This window comes from Phodopus roborovskii, unplaced genomic scaffold (assembly GCF_943737965.1).
Source record: "Phodopus roborovskii unplaced genomic scaffold, PHOROB, whole genome shotgun sequence".
In the NCBI taxonomy this organism is placed as follows: domain Eukaryota; kingdom Metazoa; phylum Chordata; class Mammalia; order Rodentia; family Cricetidae; genus Phodopus; species Phodopus roborovskii.
In genome coordinates this window covers 51017267-51033864 of record NW_026126517.1, presented here as the reverse complement: position 1 = coordinate 51033864, position 16598 = coordinate 51017267, and the positions used below count along the sequence as shown (strand labels likewise).

General features: G+C 44.2%; 1 protein-coding gene across 1 annotated transcript; it reads right to left on the bottom strand.

Annotated features, from left to right (window-relative positions):
* Positions 1–1034: 1034 nt before the first annotated feature.
* LOC127231701 (RNA polymerase-associated protein LEO1-like) lies at positions 1035–13216 on the bottom strand. Its single transcript, XM_051197412.1, has 9 exons — positions 13127–13216; positions 12356–12501; positions 11363–11447; positions 9495–9589; positions 7868–8002; positions 6160–6301; positions 3867–4014; positions 2384–2485; positions 1035–1272 (listed from the first exon to the last, which is right to left on the bottom strand). Exons 1-9 carry the CDS (start codon positions 13205–13207, stop codon positions 1226–1228), a joined length of 981 nt encoding a protein of 326 aa, XP_051053369.1. The 5' UTR covers positions 13208–13216; the 3' UTR covers positions 1035–1225.
* Between the last annotated feature and the right edge of the window lie 3382 nt (positions 13217–16598).

Below are 16598 nucleotides of genomic sequence, written 5' to 3'. Positions count from 1 at the left end.
TGAACCATACATCTTCTCATCCGTGTCCCACTGACTGCGGGGACAGGGTAGGGGTGGGGGTACAACTGACACCCAATGTCCTTTGCCTGACTATATTATCTGTTTTTTTGTATATGTCAGCTTAGTTTTATGGACAGACAAGAATGAATGCTGTTATTCAACTGAACCATAGGAAATTACTGCTTGTTGGAGACAAGGTCCCACTACAGTTCAGGCTGGCCTCAGACTCACAGCAGTCCTCCTGCCTCTCTGTCTTTCAAGTGCTATAGTTAGGCGTGAGCTGTAATTCAGCCATACCTGGTCAAAAATCACTGTTTTATGAGTAAAGGTGGCCATGTTCTTTGGCCTTCTGAGGATGGTGAGTCAGGGAGGTTCAGTTGCCCAAGCTGCAGCTCTCCTAAGTGTAACAGGAGGCGCGTGGATCAGTGCCTTCATGTGTCCTCTCAAACAACCCAGGTAAAAGTGCTGAGCCCAGGGACCAACAGTTTGCATAGCTAACCACATTAATACAAAAGTGCCAAACCGTTTTGCCCTTCAAATGTTGAGCTTTTTTACAGGGTTTGTAGAGTTGGCCTAGAGGTCCTTGGGTATATCAGAGGCTCAGAGTCATCACCATGTAAAGCAGGAGTTCTCAACCTTTATGTTGTGAACCTTCCAACCATAAAATTATTTGTTGCTACTTCATTACTTTAATTTTGTTACTGTTATGAATCATTATGCAAATTATCTGATAAGCAGGATACATGATATGTGACCCCTGTATTCTGAATGGATCCAAATGCTCTTTCTGGAGCTAAATCTAACCAAAATGTTTTTACTATGTACTGTGTATTTTATAGTGCTATAAAAATTTAAATGGGGTCGGGTGTAGTGGCACACACATTTAATCTCAGCCCTTGGGAGGCAGAGACAGACAAATCTTTGTGTGTCCCAAGTTCCAGGCCAGCTTAGTCTCTCAAAAAATATGTGTGTGTGTGTGTGTGTGTGTGTGTGTGTGTGTGTGTGTGTGTGTGTGTATGAGAATGGTTTCTGCATGGACCATCTCATTGGTTCATGTGGGTCAAAACAATCATTCTTACTTAAATATATTTGAGGGGTTGGGGGGGTATACCTAAGTAGTAGAATGCATGTTCAGCAGACAGGAAGCCCTAGATTCAGTCCCAACGCAAACAGAAAACTAAGGACTTGAATTTGATAGACACCAGTGTACATTTCCTTTTACTTTTCAGTCTTCCTCTTCACCCCTTGGCCTCTTTCTGGAAGGTTCATCCCCTGAAGAAATATGAAAGATAGGTTATAAAATTCATATAAGTTTTTTTTTTTTTTTTTCTGGCAGCCTTGTCCAAAGTATTTTAGAACTGGCAGGAGAAATTTGCCCTAGAGACCTGTGTTCACACATCACCATCTCTGGGCAGCTAGTCTCCTGGGACTTGGGTTTCCCTGGGTGGCTATCATGGTATCATGGTAGGAGGGATACTTTTCATTCAATATGGTAGTTCTGTCACATTATTTGAAATACATTATTTTGTCTCAGTACTTCTATAAAATTAAAGTATTTTAAAGTCTGATTTTAGAGACTGGAGAGATGGTTCCTTCAGAGAACTCGGGTTCAGTTCCCAGCACCCACGTGGCAGCTCATAACCACCTGTAACTCTAGATGAGGGGTGGAGGGTCCCATCATGTCTTCCAGCCTCCACAGGTATTGCATACATGTGGTATGCATGCAAAGAAAACACTCACAAATAAAAAAATATAAAGACTGAATTTTAAGAATGCTTAGGTATGCTTGTGGTTTTGTTTAGAAAGGTTTACAGGTGTACATACGCATATAAATGAATTAACACGTAGCCACTATTTAAACATTAATATGACTGTGATGTTTATCCTTGCTCCTAACCTGGAGCAAGTTAAGTGCTCAGAGGTACTGAATGTCCCAGGATCGACAGCATGGGGCCTCTGGCGTAATCATGACATCCAGGGTCCTTGTGGTCTTACAAGAGAAGGGAAACAAAGACCGTGGGAACTGGCACAGCCTGAGGTAGCCCTCCATTGCTGCGCCATGCTATCCAAACAGCAGGCACCCATTTCTCCACACTCAGCATTTGCCATTCTCTAGAGGAGCCTTGCTGCCTCAGGACCCTCTGCCCTGCCTTATGCCCTCTCTGTGTAGCTGAGATGCCTCACCCTGGCCTGTGGTTTTGCAAATTTCTCTTCACTTTTTCAGGAGTCTGTGTGGCCTCCTGAGACCCACCCCTGCCAGACAGCAGAGTCTCTGGCTCTTATTACTTGTGTCAATTGTGTCAGTGAACCGTAAGCTGTGCTCCTGCTCTGAGAGCTGGCTCTGGATACGAGGTCACCCTAGAACTGAACAGATGTAGCTTACCCCTGTCACTCATGAGTTTCTTGGCTTTAAGTAATCTTCCGGCCTTATCTTCTTCAGATCCTTCATCATCATCATCATCTGAGGAAGGTGGAGCTTGTTTCTCTGAAAGCAAACAGTTTTTAGGAACGGGGTTGACCTTGGGAGGGACCCACCTTTGCCTGGCTGCAGCCATGATCCTCCGACACACACACATATGTATAACCCTCACCTGCCTTCCCTGCCATTTTCCAGCACACTGTAGATGAACACAACCATCAAAATAGCTATGGAGCTTTTTGTACAGATCCGATACCGTGAGTGCCAGCAATATGGTGACACCTTCGGTATTTGTTCCCTGTAATTAGGCACTTCCTGCTTTGCATAAAAGCCAGCGCGGTCCCTTCATAAGCTCCTGCCCTCTCACCCAGGCTGCAAGGGTCCAACACTCTTGTGCCATCCTTGCCCATAACGCTGCTGGTGTGTCCCCAGTAACCTGCCTCCTGCAGTCCTCACTGGCCTGTCTGCGTCATTACTCCCAGCATGTTCTGCCAGGCTCTTCAAGCTGCATCTTCCCAGAACAGCCTTCAAAGTGGAAGACTTATTCCTGACTTTCACTTTTACTGAATATTGTCATTCACACTATACTTTTTGAGAAATAAACAAAATATTGGCTTTTTGTTTGGTTGTTGTTTTCTTTGCTTGTCTGCCTTTTTAAGTTTCAGTAGAAAGAACTTTCACATGAGCTGAATGACAGCTTGAGACATTCTCTGGTTGGGCAGTCTTAGGTTGAGCACTATTTGGTACCCCAAAGCCTTATAAACACATTGTTGTAGAGGTTTCATTTGTTTGTTTTTGAGATGGTCTCCATTGGCTGTCCTGGTACTTGTTCAGTAGCAGCCCAGGTTAGCCTCCAACTCAATTTCTCCTGCCTCAGCCTCCACACTACTGACTGGAAGCTTCTGCCACCTTGTCCAGTTGTTCATAATATATTTTTTGTTTTTTAATAATTCATTTATTTTATTCTGTGTGCATTGGTGTTTTGCCTGCATGTGTGTTTGTGTGAGGGTGTTAGGTCCCCTGGAACTGGAGTTACAGACAGCTGTGAGCTGCCATGTGGATGCTGGGAATCGAACCCAGGTCCACTGGAAGAGCAGTCAGTGTTCTTAACCACTAAGCCATCTCCCCAGCCCCCAAATACTGAGTATTTAATTGTGCTAATATATGCATTTCTGTCCACAGGTATATACTGTATGTAGAACAGGTATTATGGTTTCTGGAGAGGTCTTATTTTCAATTAACCTTTTCTATGGGTGAGTGGCCCAGCCCAAAGTAAAATGGAAGGGGTTGTGTGTTCTAGTCTTAAATAAATAATATGAGCAAGATGAAGATCCCACCAGAGCAAAACTAGTCCCTGCCTACTGAAATGAGATCTGACACCAACACTAACTTATGTGGACTGCTCCCAGGTAATGGTTTTTAAAGGTAACTAGGCTGGGGGCCTTGCCTTCCTCCTCTTCTTCCTCCTCCTCTTCTCCCTCCTCCTCTTCCTCATCATCACTGTCAGGCTGCTGGATGGTGGAACTTGGACCAGGCTGGTTCTTCCTCTTCAAATGTAAGTTCTGTTTCGTAGACATCCTGGGGCGTTCTTTTTTCTGTTTAAAAAATAAAATAAAATAAAGCAAACTTTGGACTTAAAAAAGAAATGAACTCTTTTCTGCAGGCTGCGGTACCATGCAAACCCGTTTTTAAAGCAGTTTGATGCCCCCGGGAGCGGTATACGTCCTCTGCTGATGCCACTCACAACTCAGAAGCCTGAGGAACCCTTTCTGAAAAGAAGAGGCCCTCCGGGGCAGCTGAAGCTGGCTGTGCACACCCCCTAAGCTGCCCAAGCTCCCCCCACCGAGCTTCCCAGACATTCCTACTGTGGTCTTCAATGCAAATAATACACCCCAGGGTCTGACAACAGACCAAGGAGACTGCCAACTCCTTGGGAACGCCCAGCATGCCACCCTTTGGAGTTAAAAAGAGCTGAGGCAGCTGCAGCTGGCAGGAGCGCATTGGAGTAAACAAGGTACGTACAACAATATGGAATTGCTTCAAGTAAGAATGAAAGGAAGGAACAAATACGAGAGATTTTAAAACAACAAGGAACAGACATTAAGAGTAAAGCTGCAGACACCATAGAGAAAGTTAGTCCTTGGTTTCTGACCAGGGGAGGACTTAATGTTCCTGATTGGGAGCAAGTGAAATCAGACTTGCAGAAGAAGCCACATAAAGAGGGTCCTGACGGAGTTAGTCAAAGTTGCCTTACTAACAGACAAGTTAAAGTGAAAAAACAACTAGAGACAACCAAGGAGGCTTTTAGAGAGGTCAAAGAGGAGGAAACTAACGAAAAGTAACAATTAGTCAGACCCCCAGTAAAGAGAATGATACAAAATGGTTAACATCTTCTGAGTCCAAGTAGCAGGAGGAAACTTTAATAGAGGGAATGGAAGAACTGCCATAAGCTGCTGCATTGTCATAAAAAACTCATAGGGGACAAGGTCGTGAGGGTCTTTCTTCAGATAAGGGAGATGAGGATATAGCAACAACTGTTAAAAGAAATGCTGCTGGATTGATCCAATTTATAGATTTTAAACATGCTTTGACTCCAAAATTTAAGTCTAAGGACGGGTTACTGGGGAAAAGGATTTCTATTTTTGTTTCCACAGAAAATGAAAAGCTGTGGATTCCTCCCAGACTAATATGGTTTGATCAAGCAAGACCCCCTGAAACAGTGTTCCAGGTGATCCTACATTCAAAACAGCTTGGACAAGGCAGCCCTCCAGACTACAGCTAGGATTTCTGTGTCTTCTTAGGATCCCCTCAACAGCGCCCCCTACCAGCAGGAAGCAGTTTGGAAAGAATGACGCCCAAAATCCCAAATACTGTTTGCAGAGAAATGACTGAAAAGGGGGTTTTTAAAACAAAATTGGTAAAATTTCATGTCCCATGTGAGGGAATGGGTACAGCACTGGTCGGGGTCTACTGTGTTATCCCTACTTGGGGTTCTGGGTATCAGTGCCTGCATCTGGATTCTGCAACCAGTACAATAGACAGGCAAGTGTCACCTGACAGACACTCATGGCCTTGGCAGTGTAACCTAAGTCAGTCTAAGTGGCTGCAGATGCTGGAGAAGTGATAACCAATGAAGGGCAACTGCTAGCAGGATCAATGCTGCCTAAGACACGGAATGATGGGAGCATTTCCCCATGACAAGGGTGAGGTATTTGTTCCCCAGGTGACCTAAGCCAGGTATCGCTTTATTAAAAAATAAAAAGGGAGGAACTGTTGGGAAATTTAAGTACTTGTCCCTTACAGCTGTCTTCTCCCCACCCAGCTGTAGAACTTCCATGCAGACAAGGTTGAGCAAACAAGGTTGTTTTCAGAACTTTCCAGTGTGCAGTGCAGGTACCTTGACCCTAGGAGTGGGTGGTGCATGACTTCCTCCTATGCTTAGCCCATCCCCTGGCTTGGGTATATAAACCCATTACTCTAAACAGTGGCAGCAGCTTCTTCTTTAAAAAAAAAAAAAAAAAGAAAGAAAGAAAGAAAGAAAGAAAGAGCTAAGCCAGTGTCAAACGAGTCTCACCTTCCTGTTTTCTTCTTTTTTCTCCCTGTGGTACCCAGGAGTCAAACCCAAGGCCTTGCATTCTGCTGCTAAGCTGTACCCAAAGAACTTGGTGATTTTTTTTTTTTTTTTTTTTAAGTTCAGAAAATAGCCCTTAAGGTACAAAAGGTCCCAACATAAAGCTTACCTGACATGCCTGAATCAAATCTGTGCGAGGCCACTCAGGGTCGCGGCCAGCCATCGGTAAGATTCGAAGCTGTGTCTTTGAACTTCTGTTCCCAAATGAAAGGGTCATCTTTTTATATGTGGCACTGTCTGTACAGTGAGGTCTGTCAGGAAGTGAACAGGAAATAATCTGTCTGTTTTACCAAGAACACCATGACCTCACACTTGAGCAGAGAGAGGAGGCAGCAGGACCACAGTTTCCCTCAGCTCACCACTCTGGGAAAGTAAAGTGAACTGACCCAGAGTACCAGGGGAGAATCCAGTGGCCAGATCAAGTGCTTTCACAAATACACCCAACTGCAATCATAGACAAGAGTCATGAGATCTCAGATCCACAAGGTGGAGCAATTACTACAGGAACATTTAGGGAACTAAAAGATGTTCCCTCCCACCCAATAAAGTAGGATGGTTTAAAAAAAAAAAAAAAAAGTAGGTGGCCAAGAGTGTGGTCCTGTCTCAAAAACAAAGCAAGCCACCATGGCATGAGGGGCCTCAACAGCTCAGGATGAGACAAGGGTCTCAGCATGGAAGCAAGCTGTAATCACCCAGGCAAAGGCAGGAGGATTGCAAGCTTGAGGTGAAGAGGGACGGTAAGTTCAAAGCCAGCCTGGGTTACGTAGCAGCATGGTCACAAACGGTAGGTTCCTTCCTGCGTATAGGAAGACAGCTTGAAACTGGGTCATTAAGACTGAAGAAAGGACATAAGGAAAGGAACTGTGCCAAGCGGTGAAATACTACCCCAGGGTAGAGCTCGGAGCAAGGGTAGAAAGCAAAAACTAAGAACTGCACATGCTTCAGGATACGTCTAAAAACTATTCCTAAGTGGGAAGGTCGAGCACTCACTGTGCCAGGTTTATGAACTATTTAACACAACATCCCTGTGACACATATTTTATAGCTAAGGAAACTGCAAACTAGTGAGACTGAGACCCTCAAGACTATATACCCTTTCAGTTGTTCAGTCTCTTTAAAAGCCAACACATTTACTAATGATGTACACCCCAGTCTCTTTTAAGTTTTTAATTTACAAAGTTGTGCAACCATGACCACAACCTGATTTAAAATACTCCAGCATCTTCAAAGGAGCCATAGTAGTAAGGTATGTCTTTAAGAGGGTGGGCCTGGGGGCTAGAGAGATGGTTCAGTGGTTAAGAGCACTGGCTGCTCTTCCACAGGACCTGGGTTCAATTCCCAGCACTCACATGGTAGCTCACAACTATCTCTAACTCTAGTTCCAGGAGATCCGAGACTCTCACACAGATACACATGCAAGCAAAACACCAATAAAATGAACAAATAATAGAAAGAAAGAAAGAAAGAAAGAAAGAAAGAAAGAAAGAAAGAAAGAAAGAGAGGATGGGCCAAAGCAAAGCTGGCCCTGCATCTGCTTGGCCTTGGCCCGGTGTCTTGAGTGGGCAATTGGTCACACCTGTTGTACGCACACACCAGCTACTTTTGAAAATGCACTGGCCATCAAGAAGCCACGAACCAGTTCCTTGTAAGTTTTCATAGCATGAGCTGGTTCCCTGAGAAACTTGCAGTCAACTTTCAAAACTTGTCTTGAAACCAGACGTGGTTGTGAGCTGTACAATGGAATGACGTCAGTCCAAAGGGTCAGGCTTTTCGCATCACAGCTCTGCAAGTAGCAACATGTGTATATAGAAAGTTACCTAAAGGTAAGTCTGGATTTAAAGATGGCTTGTCCCCGGAGACCAGTGTCTTCCCGTATAAACAATTGGTTGTGGTTATCCTGCAGTGGGGCTTTGTAGACATCGAACACTTCACTGCCTAAATGCAGGGACATGCTGGAGAGTGGAAACAATTCGGAATTAGGATGCTTAGTGACTAGCACAGGACCCTGACCTCTTATAGAAGTCATAGAAACAAAAGATGCTCTCAATAGCCTCCTTCCAAGCTGGGTATGGAAGTGTTTGCCTGTAACCCTAGCACTGGGGAGATGGATCAAGGGAATCAGGAGCCCACAGTCAGGGTCAGCTACAAAGTGAGTACTGGAGAAGGACAGACTATGGAACACACAGTCTTGTTTGTGTAGCCATGGCTGTCCTAGAACTTGCTATGTAAGCCAGGCTGGCCACAAACTTACAGAGATCAGCCTGCCTCTGCCACCCCAGTGCTAGGGCTGAAGATGTGTGATACCACACCAGGTGAGACCCTGTCTTTTTTGTTGTGGTGGTATATTTTTTTGAGACAAGGTTTCACTGTGTAACACTGCCTGTCCTGAAACTCACAGATCTATCGGCCTCCGCCTCCCAAGTGCTGGGATTAAAGGCATGCACCACCACTGCCCAGCTTCATTTTTGCTTTTTAAGAAAGAGTCTCAGCTGGGCAGTGGTGGCACAGGCCTTTAATCCCAGCAGTTGAGAGGCAGAGGCCGGTGGATCTCCATGAGTTCAAAGCTGGCCTGGTCTACAGAGTGAGTTCCAGGACAGCCAGGGCTACACAGTGAAACCCTGTTTTCAAAAACAAACAAAAATGAAGTCTCTCCTCTTGGTGGTGGCTTGAATAAGAATGACTCCTAAATTTGCATACTTGGCCCCCTTTCTCGTTGCTTGGGTAGGTTTAAGAGGTGTGGCCTTGCTAAGGAGGTATGCCACTGGGGGCGGGTCCTGAGGTTTCAGAGCCCCAGACCCAATTAGCTCACTCTCTGGTTCCTGCTTGGCTTGAGAGATATGAGTCTCAGCTGTTCGCACCACCATGCCTACTGCCTGTTGCCACAGTTCCCGTGATGGACCCTTATCCCTTTGGAACTGTAAGTCCAAGTGAACTCCTTCTCTAAATTGCAGTGGTCATTGTGTTCTATCAGAGCAATGGAAAAGCAACTAATATACACTTCCGAGCCAGAAGTGGTAAAACATACTTTTCAGCTTGAAACAGCGTTGTCTTACAGTATCTTTCCATCTGTATCTTTGAATTAGCAAACTGAAATGAGTTCTCAAATAATTTCAGCTTAGGGGCTAGGGCCATAGCTCAGTGGGTACCACACTTGCCATGTTCATAGGAAACACTGGCTTTGACCCCCAGCACTGCCAAAAAAGGTTATTTCAAGTTACCCTGAGGTTTCAAACGTTATGCCTGTAGCCAGGAAGACAGAGCAAAGGGATCTGATCAAATCAGGCCAGATCCCCACACTTCCACTAGCCCAGCTGTAAGGCCTTGACTCTGTCTGCTTCTCTCTCTCGTTTCTGAGGTAATGCCAGCAGCCCAGGTTTTCTCAACAAAGTCCTACATAAGAAATCCCACCTTACCCAGGCCTCCCTCAGGTGTTCCAGAACTCACCTTCCATCCGACCATTTAACCATCCGAGCATTGCTTTCTTTAATTTTATACCCTTCTTCATCCCGGCATATTCTCCAGCGTATAGTATTTTCCACCTGGTTTGAAAGGCGAGGTATTAGGCAACCAATTTAGCCAGCTATTTGGTTTTCTGTTCCTCAAATGATTCTTAATCATATGCTAAGAGTTGATGGGTGGTAAGAAAATGCTGACTCAGCAGCACTGTCAACAATTTACTACAGGTGTCTGGGCATGTCGGTTAAGCTAACCAGGCATTGCATTCTGTTTACTTTTCCTGAGGCCCAGGTCAGAGCAGTGGGAGGAGAGGCTGAACAGGATACAGCCTGTAGCCACAGCTAAGAGCTCCACAGGAAAGAGGAGGGAGGACGTTAGTCCACGCAAGCGGAAATGGACACGAGCTGAGGTGTAACACAGAGGCAGAGCACTTGCCTAGCACGTATGAGATTCCCCAGTTCTATTCCCAGCACTGTTTTACACACACACACACACCTAGCAGCAAGTTAAGATGAGAAACCTAGCTGAGCAGTGGTGGTGCATGCCTTTAATCCCAGCACTAGGGAGGCAGGGGCAGGCAGTGTGAGTTTGAGGCCAGCCTAGTCTACAAAGCTACATAGAAAAAACCTGTCTGGGAGAAAATCTGAGACCTATGCTTAGTTGTGTTTGAGTCCAAATTAACTCATGAAATAGAGAACTACAAGTCACAAAGACCACTAAAAATGGACCATACTTAGAGTTACCACCTGTTTTGAGAAGGCAACATGTCTACATTAACAATGGTAGTACTTTGTCATTCCAGGTATTCTCAAGAGAAATTCCCTAATGGCTAGGTCTGCTGCTGTGCACAAAGTAAGTCTCCATGACAGGTGGGAGGAAGCTGCTAGGATATTTGTAGGAGAACGTGGGAAGACAGGCCCATACGCCTACAACATTGTGTATCTGAGGGCAGCTAATGAGTTTCAACGGTTACTACCTTTACTTCCATTAAAACCTAACACTGAGATCTGGGCAATGGAGGTCCACACCTTTATCCCGGCAGAGACAGGCCAATCTCTTTGAGTTCAAGGCCAGCTTGATCTACAGAGGGAGTTCCAAGATAGCCTGGGCTACACAGAGACCCCCCTGTCTCAAAGAAATAAAAGATAAAAATAAAAACTGAAAACATTAGCAAAGTGTCAATTCTAGAGGAGAGAGGAAAGGTGTGTGCTTTACTGCCCTAAATATCTGCATCTGCCATTACTTCCATGTTCTAGTGTTATTTGCTGAGTAAACAGGAAACATGAGGAACATTCTCAAGCTTGGGTCTCCTGTGATCAACCCTGAGTTTACTGTCTAAAGAAAAAAACTTAGGCGGTGGTGGTGCACGCCTTTAGTCCCAGCACTCGGGAGGCAGAGGCAGGTGGATCTCGGTGAGTTCGAGGCCAGCCTGGTCTACAACTTCCAAAGCCACAGAGAAACCCTGTCTCTAAAAACCAAAAAAAAAAAAAAAAAAAAAAAAAACCAGATAAAACTTAGGGGGCTGGAGAAATGACTAGTGGTTAAGAACCCTTGCTCTTTCAGAGGGTCCAGGTTTGCTTCCCAGCATCCACAGAGTGATTCACAACCATCCATTAATTCTAGTTCCAGAGACCTCCATGTCCTCTTCCGACTTCTGTGGGTACCAGGCACAAGCATGGTGGACGTACATACTACATGCAGTCAAAACACACACACACACGAGTTAAGTAAGTATGGGGGGGGAATGTATGGAGGAACTTAGGCTGGCATGTAGTGTATGCCTGTGGCCACAGCTCCTCAGATGGCTAAGGTGAGGGGACACTAGAAGAAAAAAGGAATAGAATATGGAATAATACCTTTAGTTTTAACCTAGTTTTGTCTTCCTCATAAAGCACTTTCTCATCTTCAAATTCATCTTCATAAAGCTGAGGGTCAAAAGGCCTAAAAATGTTTGCCATATTAGTCATAATTAATAGTTGATTGACACTATAAACCAATTGTCTCTACCACATACATCACAGCCGACAGATGACTTCATGAGACCCTTCAGGAAGTATGCCAATGACTACGTTCTTGAAATTTCTTTTTTAAGACAAAACTTCCTGAAATAAAATCTAAACAGGGCTTTAATTCAAAATCCTCTTTGAAGAAACAGATTTTTATAAATACCTGACCCTTTCACATTTTTAAAAACAAAACAAAACAAAAAACAAGACCTCTTGAGCCAGGCATGGTGGCACCTGCCTTTAATCCCAGCACTCGGGAAGCAGAGGCAGGGGGATCTCAAGGCCAGCTTAGTCTGCGTATGTAGTTCCAGGACAACCAAGGTTACATAGTGAGATGCTGTCTCAAAAAAAAAAAAATTCCTTAGCTTAATTAGCCAATATCTGGGCATGGCATCTTTATATTTTAAAACAACAAATAAGTAAAAGTTAACAACAAATTAAAACCTGAGACCTCTCTTTAGTTCAGGGATAAAAATTTACCCCATGGAGTTTGTGCCTGTGTACCTCAGTGAGAACAGCCAACACTATTTTGTTGTCAAAGTTACTATCTGGTCTACATTCAGTGTCATTTACACTGGCCACCCATGATTTTTCTGGCATCTCATTCTCATTCCATATGTTCAGTTTTACATGAGTGACATTGTCACATGACACCTGTTCATTGACAGCAGAGAGCAAAGGGCTAAGACTGCTAGCGGCCTAATTCTCTGCAGTTACTTATTCTCTTGCTTTCCGCCACACGAGAAATCCTTCGTCTTATGATGGGTCAACTCCTAAAAGTTGACTGACATTTTATACAGTTCCTTTTTTCAATCTCTTGAATGTTTTATTCAGTTCTCTTACTTGGGTTCTATCCTGAGAAATCTAGGTAGTTTAACAAAATATAATTCATTTCCTAAGTCAGAAGTGATGCTGGGAATCTCTATTTTTATTCTGGTTTCAGAAATTCGCCGTTCCACATGCTGGTTCTGAGGTACTCCATGTCCGCCCTAAGGGAGGGGTCAGAATGGGAGATTGTGAAGAGACAGGAGAAATGTTCCAGATGTGTTCTATGTGGCAGACACAGGTTTGAAAAGAAGTCAGACACCACTTTATGGATAACCAGCCATCCCTTTGTCCAGGCCTCTCCCCCCCAAACCCTATCCTAGCCACACCCACAAAGAAAAACAACAACAAATTCCATGGGGAATAAGATATACTCTCAAGCATTACTAGGAAGGTGTGTTTTGTTGCATAACTGTTTTTCTATTTTGCATGACATTCGAGAACTATAAATCAACCCTTCATTACCAAGTAACTACTAAATTCAGAACAGACTGTCAACATTGCCCATACAGCACTGCATAGCTGTGGGTAAGAAAGACCTTTTAAACTAAAGGCTTGCATGTCAAGAGTCTCAGCCCTGTGCCTGAGCTTGGCGTTGGCCTCATTCTAATGGTTCCTTCTGTGCCTTCTAATTATTTCCCAGATGCCCAATTTAGCTAAGAATGTGAGCATCCAATTAGTCCTCTATGAACACTGCCTCAGCATGAGACAAACCTCTCATGGACCTTGTCTGATCCTTTTCTCCTAGCTTTCAGTTCTGTGATCGGATAGGATTGCTTGACTACTCACAACAGGCTGTCTTGGAACACGTGTTCGCTGGTCCTCATCACTCTCTGAGGAGATGTCATCTATATCTCCAAACAGATCCATGTTCCCACTATAATCTTCAGGGTGGAGGGAACAGACATTATGATTTGGTCTAACGCAAATTATTTTAAAATTTTTGTTTTTAATTATGTGCATGGGTGGAGGGTAATAATACATATACATGAGTGCAGGTGCCCAGTGGAGGCAAAGAGGAAGTCAGGTTCCCTGGACCTAGAGTTATAGAGGGTTGTGAGCTGCCTGACATGGGTTCTTGGAACTGAATTTGAGTCCTCTGCAAGAGTGAATGCTCCCCCAACCCCCTAACTAGAGTCCTCTATGTAGTTCAACACATTTCCAGTATTCACAGACCAAATCTCCAGCTGGTTCTCCACGCCTGACCTTTAGCAGCACCACTAGAATGTCGTTAGAGAAGGAAGGAGGTAAAGTCCCCAGAGTAAGCACTTTGAGAATGGTTCCCAGCATTTGGGGATAGCCTGGACTACATGAGACCCTGTCTTCAAAACAGTGATTCCACTGATTGTGACCCTTTCTTGCACCCTCTCCATCATACCACAGCTAATCTATGGGATCAGTGATCTATTGCCTCAGTTCCAAAGTTGGACGGTGAATAATGCTCTGTGTGTGTGTGTTTTCTGCCTTGTCTTTCTTGAGTCACTCACTGTGAGGGAAGTTGCCTTTGATATGAAGATGCCCATTGCCTATGGGGACTCCCATCCATGTGATGAGAAACAGGGGCTGTATGAGCTAGCTTCACACTCACTCTATTATCTGGGCACATGAAGACTGGCATCCTGAAACAGTAAACAGTTTAACAGGTCAGACTGCCAAAAAAGTAAAACCAATCCTAGCCCTGAAATATATCCTAGATTTTAAATTCACCACCAAGGTTTTAGCACATTTATCTCTCTCTCTCTCTGTGTGTGTGTGTGTGTGTGTGTGTGTATGTGTGTGTGTGAGAGAGAGAGAGAGAGACAGAGACAGAGACAGAGAGAGAGAGGACAACTTGAAGTCAGTTCTCTTCTACTTGTGTGGCTTCTGGAAATTAAACCGGTTTTCAGGTGTGGCATCCTTACCCACTGAGCCACCTCAGTGGCCCTCTGAAAAGACCAAAAAGACCCATACAGCAAATACCTTGAGCAAAAGAAGACTATTCCACAAAGGGCAGCTATTCAAAATAATAGGAGGGATAATACAAAAAAAATCAACAGCTTAAATCAAATGACCCAGTTATTTGATAATTACAAACCACCAAAATTTACTAAAGAAGAAATAAAACAGTCCTGTTTCTTTTAAGAAACCCAAATTGGTAATTTAATTAAAAACCTATTTTTTTTTTTAATTTAAAAACTGGGCATGGTGGGTAACACATGCCTTTACTCCCAGCACTCAAGAGGCAGATGCAGGCAGCTCTCTGGACTTGAGACCAGCCTGGTCTACCGAGGGAGTTCCAGGACAGCCAGGATTACACAGTGAAACTGTCTCGAAAAATGAAACAAAAACCAAAAACAAGGTGCTGGAGAGATGCTCAGTGGTTAAGAGCACTGACTGCTCTTCCAGAGGATCAGGGTTCAGTTCCCAGCACCCATATGACAGCTTACACCTGACTAACTCCAAGATCTGACACCTTCACACAGACATGCATGCAGGCAAAACATCAATGCACATAAAAAACAAAAATAAATTTAAAAAATATTTGAAATCCAGAGGCTACACTGACAGGTGTTGGTGGCGCACACCTTAAGTCCCAGCACTCAGGAGGCAGAGGCAGGTGGATCTCTGTGAGTTCGAGGCCAGCCTGATCTACAGAGCTAGTTCCAGAACAAGCTCCAAAGCAATACAGAGAAACCCTGTCTCAAAACACCCCCCCCCCAAAAAATGAGAGGCTCCATTGGGTTTTTATAGCTGGACATACTTAACATAAGCCCTAACAAATCAATTAATGTGGCAGATTTGTGATAGACTCTCTTTAAGGTATTTTATCCTTACAGAAAAAAAATTAATGCTATAAACGTTTCCTAAATTGTTTTCTTTCTAAAAATGTGTCAGCAAACCAGACATAGTAGCACACCTAAAATCTCAGCACTCAGGAAGGTGAAGCAGAAGGATTGCCAAGTTTGGGGGCCTAGGTTACATACTGAGAACAGTCTCAAAAAACAACCAAACAAACAAAAGAACTCATGGTGGTGGCTCATGCTGTAATCCTAGCAATTGGGACCTTAATAGAAACAAACGGAGGAAAAAAAAAAATCCAAAAACATAAATTCAAGGACAGCCTGGGCCATATAGCAAAAACACTGCCTACATAAATAAAAATTTAAAAACAAATAAAAATCTAATACACTTAACATTTGGCAGCCAGGTGGTGGTGGCAGGTGCCTTTAATCCTAGTCCTTTGGGACACAGAGGCAGGTGGATCTCCAGAATGAATTCCAGGCCAGCCAAGGCTACCCAGAGAAGCCGTGTCTCAGAGGAGAAAAAAAAAAAAAAAAAATCAGAACAACAATAACTAAATACAGAGAACAACTTTTAGGCCTGAGAAAACACAGGTAGAATTTAAATATTTAGCCAGGTATGGTGGTTCTAACTCCCAGCACCCGGGAGACAGGAGCAGGACTGCTGTCCTAGACTACAAAATAAGACTTTGTCTCAAAAACCAAAGCAAATACCCTCCCCCCTCCCCCCCCCCCAAAAAAAAAAAAAAAACAAACTTGAAATAACTCAGACATGTCTGTAATCTCAGTTCTGGAGGCTGAAGCAGGAGAACTTCCACTGAGGACAGCCTGTGCCGGCTACAAAGCGACACTGTTTCAAAGCAGGCATTTTAAGAGACCCCTCATACCCGAGGAAAGAGCTGTCCGCTGTCCTGATGACTCTGGGGCTAAAGGAGGTTGGTTTTCCTGCTCGCACTCCACACCATTCTGCTGCTGTGGAAAGAACTGCCTCTCTCTCCTGAGGTAAAGAACCGCTGGTGGACCCCTCACAGGAACTCCAAACCAACAGGAAGCCCCCTGAAGCCCCTTAACAGCAAACAGGAAGGAGTAAGTCTCTCCTTGGCTATCCAGCCTTGCAGCTTCCTATAGCGCCCCCAACAGGGCAGCTGGTAAAGGTGAGCACAGCATCCCAAACGGGCTAGGAGATAGGGGAGGTTGGTCACTGCCACATAGCAGGGACACACGGGCACATATTGCTTTGGGAATGATGGAAGCAAATAAGGGTTCTAATGCTAGGGACAGGAGTTTCAACTCAGTAAGCCACAAAATACACAAGAACTTAACATATTAAGTTAGGAAAGGGTTGGGACAGTGATACAGGATTAAGAAAAACAGCTACCATGCACTCTAATCACAGAGCCATACCTCAGCTCCTGTAAAGCAGTATTTTCAAAATCAAAATTAGGAGCTGGAAAGATGGCTCTGTAGTCAAGACTGTGTAC